The 9369-nt window shown below is 41.8% G+C and overlaps 1 protein-coding gene across 3 annotated transcripts; it reads left to right on the top strand.

Moving 5' to 3' along the window:
* Window positions 1-351: 351 nt before the first annotated feature.
* Window positions 352-9369, top strand: MIIP (migration and invasion inhibitory protein). Of its 3 annotated transcripts, none has more exons than XM_085309173.1 (10): window positions 352-884; window positions 1915-2102; window positions 2641-3138; window positions 3765-3867; window positions 4389-4500; window positions 4699-4763; window positions 5225-5354; window positions 5739-5835; window positions 6722-6829; window positions 9047-9369. In XM_085309173.1, the coding sequence occupies exons 1-10, from the start codon at window positions 827-829 to the stop codon at window positions 9056-9058; spliced, it is 1371 nt and encodes a 456-aa protein (XP_085165299.1). In that variant the 5' UTR covers window positions 352-826; the 3' UTR covers window positions 9059-9369. The 3 variants fall into 3 exon arrangements, with proteins under 3 accessions (XP_085165299.1, XP_085165301.1, XP_085165298.1); XM_085309175.1 differs by lacking the exon at window positions 9047-9369 and adding an exon at window positions 7559-9036; XM_085309172.1 differs by lacking the exon at window positions 9047-9369 and adding an exon at window positions 7202-9036 and having other exon boundaries at window positions 353-884.

Below are 9369 nucleotides of genomic sequence, written 5' to 3'. Positions count from 1 at the left end.
ATTGCATGTTTGATAGTAGTAGTCTTAAAACTGCAGTCTTACTCTGACAGGCTCGACAAGGAGACCRGTGATACTGTGTTATCTGACGGAAAGTTTGCGAGGTTCGTCCTTAAGTTAGGTAGTTTTCCCTCGGAAGGGGCGGAGCAGCGGTTCCCAGGGCGGTGGCGCCTGCGCACGCCGGCGGAGGCGGGGCCGGGGAGGGGGCGGCTGCGGCGGGTGAGCGCGGGGCTGCCCTGGGAAGTCCCGGCGTCGCGGCCGCAGCGGCCCGGGGAGCCCCCCCAGCGCCGCCAGGTCGCCTGTGGTCTGGGCGGCTTCTGAAAGGAGGAGCGCAAAGGTGGGCCTGAAATGCGGAGGAAGGAGAGTGCGGAGGGGTTTTAGCCCCACGGTCCGCAAGCGATTTCTGTGATGTGGAGCCCTGCAGACTCCCCAGGCTGTACCCTGTCCGGCGGGGAGGGAGTGGGGAGATCTCTACCAGATCTCTGCGAGCTGGGAAACTCGCCTCTTAAAGAGGGAAGAATAATTTTATAAGGGATGTGCAGGGACTTCTGTTCCATACATTACTTAGGTGCTGGAAATCTTTCCTGCTTGTACTTAGTTCCTGAGGCAACTCCCCCCTGCTTTAACTGAGAGAATCCAAACTCCCTTTTGAAAAGGATTCTAAAGCAGTTTCATAAGCCTGATGTGGTAGGGAGTGCYTGGGGCAGAGGATGAAGAACTAGCAGCAGCTTGTAGATCATGCTGAGAGTGGCCCTCATCTGGTAAAACCCTTCTGAAAAGTCCCTTGACTAATAGAATTTTCAGAATATTTGCTTTCTGGTGAGCAGTGATGAGAGGATGCTGTTTGCTTTGTCCTGCAAATGCAGTGAGAACCTCTGTTTTGCTCGGTGAGTCTCAAAAAAAGTAGTGCTTCAAAACTGATTTTTTTTTATTATTATTATTTATGTCCAGTAGTGGACTTCTCACTACTTTAAAATGTTGTATTGTTTTGGTTGTTAGCACTGTTCTTCATTCTTCCCAGTACTTTTGTAGAGCATGTGGATTTGAGTCATCAAGTCCAGTTGCTAWGGTAGTAGATGCAAAAACAAATCAGGTGCCTTTTGGAGAAGGGTTTATGAACCAAAGTTCCTAGAGAAGTRTGTGTATAGTTTTACTAGAGAACATCATTGATCACTTCAGCTAAAGGTTATTTCTTATTTTTCTTCAGTAAAACACTTTCTGCAACCTTAGAGGAGCTTATTATKTTGTGTCTATTTTGAACAGTGTGACAGCTTTTCTTGTAAAACAAGCTTCTGTTTTTACTTTTTTAAGTTCCTCCCCAGTAAAAGGACATCAACGTTTAGTGGTTAATGTATGGGATTGGAATTGCCTGAACCCTCGCCCAGACTGAGTCATCAGTGGGCCTTTTCAAGTGTTCCTGCCTTTGAAATGTGGAGGATAGTGCTGGATATACTGAATTAATTAATATTCAGTATTCATATTTTGAATGTATAAACTTTTCAGTATTATCACAATATGAACTTTGATGCTTAAAAAGAACAGTAAAACAATTACATATGATTATTCTCTCTAAATATCAATCTCTGAATTGATTTTGGGCATGACCGTTTTTCACGTGCACTGCTTCCTCTGTAAAAGTTCGTAATCTTCTTTTGGTTAGCCACTAGATTCTGGGCCCCAAATATTTGACAGCACATCTGAGGGAAGAGAAATATGTGGTGATGCTACTTCTCAGCGAGCTTAAAGAGTTTTGAAATTGGCTAATTTCTCAGGAGCAGTGATAGCTCACAGCACTCCAACACATATAAATGATTCCTATGAAGAGTTTTCTGAAAGAGTAATTATGTGGCTTCTTCTGAGTCTGCTTCTTTGCTAATGTTCCTATTCATGCAGTTCACTATTTCTCTGGCCTTACAGGAAAAGGTGTCCATAGGATGGAGTTAGAGCACCTGAAGAAGCTGCGGCAGGCCAACCAGGACCTCCTAGAAAGGCTCAGAATAAAGCAGGAAGAGATCAGAAAAAGACTTTCCAGCAAGCCACTCTATCCGCTGTCTCTTCATAAAAAAATAACTACTGAAATATCTGTCCCTGTGCCCAAGAGAGGGGTATGTGTTATGTCTGTGCTGGGAGGCAAATGGGTTTAAAGTGGCAGGCAGCAGCTCTGCCTATGGAGTTTGTTGGTAAAGGAGATGTATACACATGGAACAACTGGCAGAATGTGGAATATGGAATCAGAAGCATAGCTAGAGTTTCTGTTAGTGGCTATCCTCAAATATATTCTCCTTGTAAAGGCTTCAGAGATCACTTCCTTCCTAAGAAGGTTCCTCTGTTTAAGTTAAGGTTTCTRTATCTGAGTTAGGAAGTCCATCCTGCAACGTAGCCTTTCTGCTGAGAAGCAATGAAAAGATTGAGAGTTTAGCAGTTTCTCCACTTAGGAAAGAAGCTGCGTATAGCTCTCAGGAGATCTCTTTTATATGTTCTTCAAACAACATTTAACAATTAAGTCTGGTAAAGAGTTAGTTCACCCTAGGAACTTACAGGGTGAGCAGACTAGAATGAGACATTGAGTTTCTCTTAAAGAAAAAAAAAAAAGTGTTTGTAATCTGAACATGTCTTGAGATATGAGARTCTCTGTCCTTACAGAAGGAAAATCAAGTTGGTGCTGTGAAGGCTGCAGCTGATCCTGCAATGTTGGTTTCTGTGGAACCCAGAGCTCATGCATCTGGGGCAGCCCTCTGCTCATCATTTGGACACGTGACGCTCAGCAGGAATGGCAAAGGTAAAAAGCAACCACAAGCAAAGATGCAGAAAGAAGTAGATCTGGATTCCAGCTTCCTTGGGAAGGAGCAAAATGTTTTGCCAGTGTCTGCAATCATTCCACATGGCAGAGAAACATACAGAGTGGATAGGGATGACCATGCCTCAGAAAGTCCAGAGAAAGAATCGTTCATTCTGGGGCACAGAGAGAACAGAAAACAGTCTATTCTCCTACACAGTCTCCAAGAGACAGACCAGCTTACAGCTCATCTGGACTCATCACTGAGCAAAATACAAAATGAAGAAACCAGCAAGCTTATACTCATTAAAGAGCCCACAACCCCTAAGTCAATCCTGCTGACATCTCAGTCCAAAGAGTTGAAGGTAAATGCTGAAACTAGTGCCTTATTCATTTCCATAAGTTAGTAGGGAGACAGGAGGAAAGGTCAGAAAACACTGCTTACCTYCTTCTACTTTGTAGATTGGAAGTCAGGGTAAGAACTGTCCCATTTTAACAACAAAAGGCTGTCAGCAGCTCATTCGCTCCTTACCTTCTTTAGCTGTTGAATCAAAGGCCAAAGAACTATACCATTTCCCTGCAAGACTTCTTACCTTTTGCATAYGCTCAGGGAGAACAGCCTGATGCACTACTGCTGCTACACAGCTTGCTTCCGTAAACCTAGAGGGTAGGTTATTGCCATGATTGGCTTCCCAGGCAGCCCAGGTGGCCTATCCTTTGGAGGTGTGTGATTCAGGGAACAGCTTTCTGTGGAAAGCCCTGACAGATTTTCTGCCTAACCTTTGGCAAGTCACTTGCTTCTTTCTGTTTGAGAAGGTCGAAGGGCTAGTGAGCAGATTAATGGTAGGGGCATAGATATAATCCAGTGTCAAACTACGCTACAGCTGTCCTATTTAATGAACTGCCAGCTACCTCCCAAGCTGTACTTTAGAGTGTCCTGCTACATGTATAGTAAGTCTTTATTAGTTGGATCTTTTTGCTTCTTTCACAGAAGGAAGCTGGTCATGTGACTTTTCAGTCTGAGCCTGAAGAATACACTATCCCTGTGAATAGCTGGTCTGCACATCCTTTCCTGGGCTATGACTGGATTGCAGGTGAGTCCTAAACCTGAAGCAAAGCTTTTAGCATGATGCAGTAATCTGAAGAGTTAAACACAGTTTACCCCCCCTTTAAGTCCAAATTTGACTGGTGTTAAATATTTTGGGACTGAGGCACGAAGAGCAGATGTGTGTCCTACACAGTAGTCACCAGCGTCATTAAGGCCACATAACAGGTCACAGCAGAGGAGCTGCAGTTGTTTCAGAAACTGTTTCTCAGCCAGGCTGGAGGTGATCCATGCTTGCCTGGAATAGTGAGGCGGGGCTGGCATGGGAATCCAGGTACAAATGGCAAAGCTGAGTATGGTCAGAGGGAATAGCAAGTTACTCAGCTGAACAGATGCAATGAGGGATGCAAACTGTATGGTGGAATCTCTGGCTTGACTTGGTGCTATGCTTCTCATTATTCCCTCTTTGGCACTCCAGACCTTTGACTGTCCTGACCGTTTTGCAAGACGCTTGCTTTGGTGCTTGCCCAGGTGCAATACAGCCATGAACATTTCTCTTGCTGTTTCCAGGACTCTTAGATACAAACTCTTCAGTAGCAGAAAAATCTGATCGATACTTTGCTGAGCTGAAGGCATTTCGACAGGCCAACAAAGAAGCATGTGTCCATGAGCACCAGCTGAAGTAAGTGGTATGAGGGGAAGCGCTGAAGCAGATCCCTCTAGAGTAATGAGAAGTATAGTCTGACTGGAGTGGGAAATGGTAAGGCTGGCTCTGTAGGCCTTTACCTCCCAGTCAGAATGTTTTGCTTGGAAAAGTTGGGATCTATTCAGAGGGCCTGCCCCTCCCAATCACTGACAGTTCTGCTTGCTTGTTTTTTAGGCTGAAGGCTCTGGATTATGTATTTCCTGAGCAGGAACCAGACTTGATAACCAGTTCCCATAAGTGTAAGATCAGATTTCTCATAAATATAAAATCAGATCTCTTCCTACTCCAGTTTTGATGAACAAAACACTAGGCAATCTTTGACTGTCTTCTTTGACTTATGTGGTTCAGGGCTCTCCCAATAAGGTTTTATTTTTAGCAGCTACTTCTATTCCAGACTCAGCTTCCTACTCCAAAGAGACTTGAGTCTTCTAGGGATCCTCTCTCAATCAGAATCCTTATTATTTTGTTAGTGTTACTTGTAGTTGACTGAGTTCTGTTTTAAGTTGAGGAAATTGAGTTCTCTTTTTTGCTTTTTAGAAACTTATTTGAGGACAGGAAATGTACAAGATATTTTTGGAAAAGTAGCTCTGTCTCTGTAGAACACATGTGTGGCATTGTGGTAAAAGAAAGCTTTGTTGCCTTGCTTGAGGAACCTGCTGACAAACTAGAAATAGAGTGATGATTCTTTGATCTGTGGCAGGTGTTTACTGTTATCGATTAAACCAGCGTCTCTTCGCTGTCCCTGTGGATTCAGAATCTGCCTGCCCTATGTGTAAGATCCCACGAACCTACTGGCCCCCAGAGACTCAGGAGGAGCCAGCCTACATCAGGTAGATGAGAACTATTACTTTGTAATGTTCTGAACTCAAGGAGACAATGAGGAAGAAAAAGATGATGATGCGAAGGAGAAGACAGCTTCAAAATAACTCCTTAGAAGGCTGCTGTTCTCATGGCAGAGAGATCTCTGGCTTAAAAACCACCAAGAATATTATGGACTTTTTCTATAAGGAGAAACACTGTTGAAGTTGGTGATAAATCCATATTTGATCTGAATTCAGTCCAGAACTTGAAGTGTACATATTAAGTGTCCTAAGACAGTAATCTGAAACTGGTTCACTTTGGGATTAGACCTTTGGATTTTGTGTGAGTAAGGAATGGAGATTCTTGCTACCTTGTGGAAGGTGTAGGCAATTATTTTCCTTTTGTGGTTGCAGGGTCAGCATTCCCAGGTCTACCCTTATGCCTGCCTACAAATATAAAGCCCATCGCAGGAAAAGTTTTGAACCCACTGACAATCTGGCTTTACCCTCGGTGAGTTGCCATCATCTTGCTGTACTGTTATACTGGTAGTAAAATCTAGATTGGTCATTGTAACAGTGCAAGAGAAAGAACCTGTGGCTCAATCACCCAGGCAGGGGTTGCACTAAAATTTGAGTTGGTCTGTGAGGGGATTCTGATCTGAGTCACTGAAATAGCAAGAAAAGCCATTGGTACATGCTTCTACATTCATCCCTTTGTGTAAACAGTGTAATGCATATCATCCTCTCTATAGAGAGTACCTCCAAATGCTTTACACTGAGGAAACGGAAGTGCCATGTGGAGCTATGTGCTCTTGGGGCATGATTCACCTGACCTATTTTTAGGCATCAACCAGAAGAACCATAGCTAAGAGTGCTTGTTTCTTTACACAGATGCTAGAGAGTCTAAATGACAAACTTCTGTGAAATATCCACATTGTATAGTGATCAGACAAAACTAACAGTTGCTGGCGAGTTTGGGTTTAAAAACTGTTTCTGTAGATTTGGTCCTGTATTCCAGCCAGTGGGCAGTGTTACTGATCAGACCTAGCTTGACCCTAGTGATTTCCAGGGAAAAGGTAGGAAGAAGGCCGATTTGACAGTTGGGGAAATGGATTAGTCAGTTGAGGTAAGTTCAGAGAGGTCAGGTTCCTGGGTTCACAAGGCAGGAGATCAGTTTAGAAATAATTAGCCAGTGAAAGGTAGAAGAGAGTACAGATATGCAGCTTCACTTTATTAGGAGAGAATTCTTCTCTATCTCCTTTTAGTTATATAAAAGTCCTCAAAAATTAAGCATCTTCCCAAGCCTCCCTGTGGAGAAGTTCTTATTTATAAAGACCAGGCCACAAGAGACTGAAAGGGAAGGCATTCATATGCAGCACTCCCATCTTTTCTTACAGCATTKCCTGGTTGGCTGGGAAAATGTCATCCCTTCCAGTAACCACGCACTCAGCAGTTTGGATCTGCRGACTTCACTGAAAGACAAGACTTCTCATCATCCTCACCTGGTAAGAATAGCCTGTTAACTGCCCTGGAGCTGTGTGAATTACACTGATGGGAACTGCAATTCTGTCTCTCTGAGTGTGATAATTGTTGTTGCCTCAGCCAAAGAAAAAGCCTGGAACATACAGAATGCTGTTTTCTTGCCTCCTCCCGGAGAAGCATGAAGCAGAGCATTTCTAGCTCCTTATTTTGACAGGGAAACATTTTCCTTTTGCTTCAGTGTAGTCTTGTGTGCACAGACACAAAAAAAAACAAATGGAGCTGGGTAACAACACCACAAGTTCAAAAGCTCACCAGTTGAGCTCACCAATCGTCAGCATAATCAGAAAAGTCACTTTGGCATTGTTTAATTAATGATGTCTTCATTTGGATTCCAGAACTTGGTGTCCAGAGTGTCAGGAGGAACCAGAACTGATCAGCTCCTAAACCTGACCCACTTGCCACACTTCAGGTTTAGCAGTGCCTCTCAGCAAAACAAATAGGGACACTACAGAGCACCTCTGAATTTAAATACTGCTGTCCTAGCTGTGAACCACTGACTTGATTGCCCTGGGCAAGGATTGGGGCAAGGAGTGGAAAAGACTGAATTTGATTAAAAAGAAGTCTTTGAATCTCCTAGTAAGGAGATTTTCCTTATTTTTCCTAGTCATACATATCTGCAAACACCGGAATACACGTACCTGAAGGTACAAACTTGCCTGTGTGTCCTCACCTTTTCTTTGTGCATTTTGCAGCTACTTTAAGGAGATACATGAGCTTTGCTGCCCAGGACTGGGTAAAGAGATGTGGGCAAGATGACTAGTACTGTTACCACTAGGACAGCCACAGCAAAAGATGCATAGAGTTCATCTGCCAACTCAGTGAAGTAAACCAGAAATGTAATGTTAATTCTGAAAGCCAGGGTAAGGAATTGGCCTATGAACGGTCTGGCACAATGTGTTACATACAGCTGTGCTCATTTCCAAACAGTTGAGTCATCTGAAACATRATTATTTAGTTCATTAAACTTGAAATATTCAGTAATTTAAAGCATCAAAATCCTATTTATTTTAAGTCCAATGTCTGTAGCTACAGGAGTACATTACATCTGAGTCATTATGGACCTGAAAAAACATGTTAAAGTATCAAAAAGTTAAATAATACCTTAAAATGTCTGTAAGTTATGTTTGCCTCTGATTTTTTTTCAAGGTTTTTGGAGACAAATTGTACCAAAATGAAGTGTRTTATATGGTGTGATTTGTTTGAACTGTATGGTATGACCTTACTTTCCTTGTCTAAAAATAATAAAATTAACTTAAAAAAAAAAAAAAAATCTTGAATAAGCCTGAAATGGAAATTCCTTCTTTAAGGATTCTGTAAGCTACTTTGAAATATTTTCTACTAATAATTGCATGCAGAAGCTTTGGATCAAATTTATTTCTGGGAGCTAACTCGACAGAAGCATTTGGATTTGCTACAGTGAGAGTTTAATCTCCTTGCTATTTGCTCTTACTTGTGTATCCAGTGTGCCATTTATACATCAAGTGTGTGGATTGACTTTTTTTAAGCAAGGAAAGGGAAGTTGCAAGATTATGAAATCTTAATGTGAGACTGTTAAAAGAGAATGAAGGTAAAAAGTGTGACTGACCAGTTTAGCTTTGCGTTGTGTATACAGTGGAAAGTGAATGGAATTTGTCACATTATTTTTGTTATTAAAAATGCTTACTTACAAAAATTATTCAGCAAATATAAAATACTAATTGCAAAATGTTATACCAAGATAGGGTATTTTCAACATTTCTACAACTTCAGCTTCATACCAAAATATTAGATGTTATAAATCTTTTCTTAATTTCTCCAGAAATAAAGTAAATACAGCAAGCCTGCTCTCCTTACAAATGGAGAAAATGAAGTACTTTAAGTACCTTGCCTGAGATCTGTCTGGTGCATGCAGGGCAGAACCAATGATGAACTCAAAATAGTCCTGATAACTAGGATTGCATTCAATCTTTTAGACTTGTGAAAGTATTGAAAGTGTGGTATGACTCTCTTCTACTAGAAATAGGTTAAAAAAAAAAAAAAAAGTCTGAGATACTATACCTGGTTAGACAAGTTGATCTGAATTTGTCTCTTTGCATGTTGGTTCTGGCCTGTTAAGGTCTGTCTTCATTTGCAAGTTGAAATAGATCAAAAATTGCCTATTTATGGATGGATTTTTTTTATTTATCTATTTTTGATTCCAGGTACTCAGTTGAACATGTGCTTCCTCTCTCTCCTTTGCCAGCCTGAGCCTTAGAATGCCAGCTCTTATGCAGAGTAGCAAGTCTTCAGAAAATTCTTTTCTCCATGCACACACTTCAAGCACATTCACAGGCTAGCTTTAACTCTCCCTTCATATCCTTTCTCTTGTGTTCTCGCATCCCCTTTTCTGATGGCACTTTCCACAAAAGCTCATAGACTCAAAAGCTTGTTTTTTGAGCCATCTCATGTGTCTTTTTTGCTAATAAAATTCCAAATTTCACTTTCTTGTTAGAGAAACTCATTTCAATCTCTGTGTTAAAATACT

Source organism: Rhea americana, unplaced genomic scaffold, assembly GCF_003343005.1.
Source record: "Rhea americana isolate MKP2758 unplaced genomic scaffold, rheAme1 scaffold_293, whole genome shotgun sequence".
NCBI classification, from domain to species: domain Eukaryota; kingdom Metazoa; phylum Chordata; class Aves; order Rheiformes; family Rheidae; genus Rhea; species Rhea americana.
This window is presented reverse-complemented; position numbering and strand designations above follow the sequence as displayed.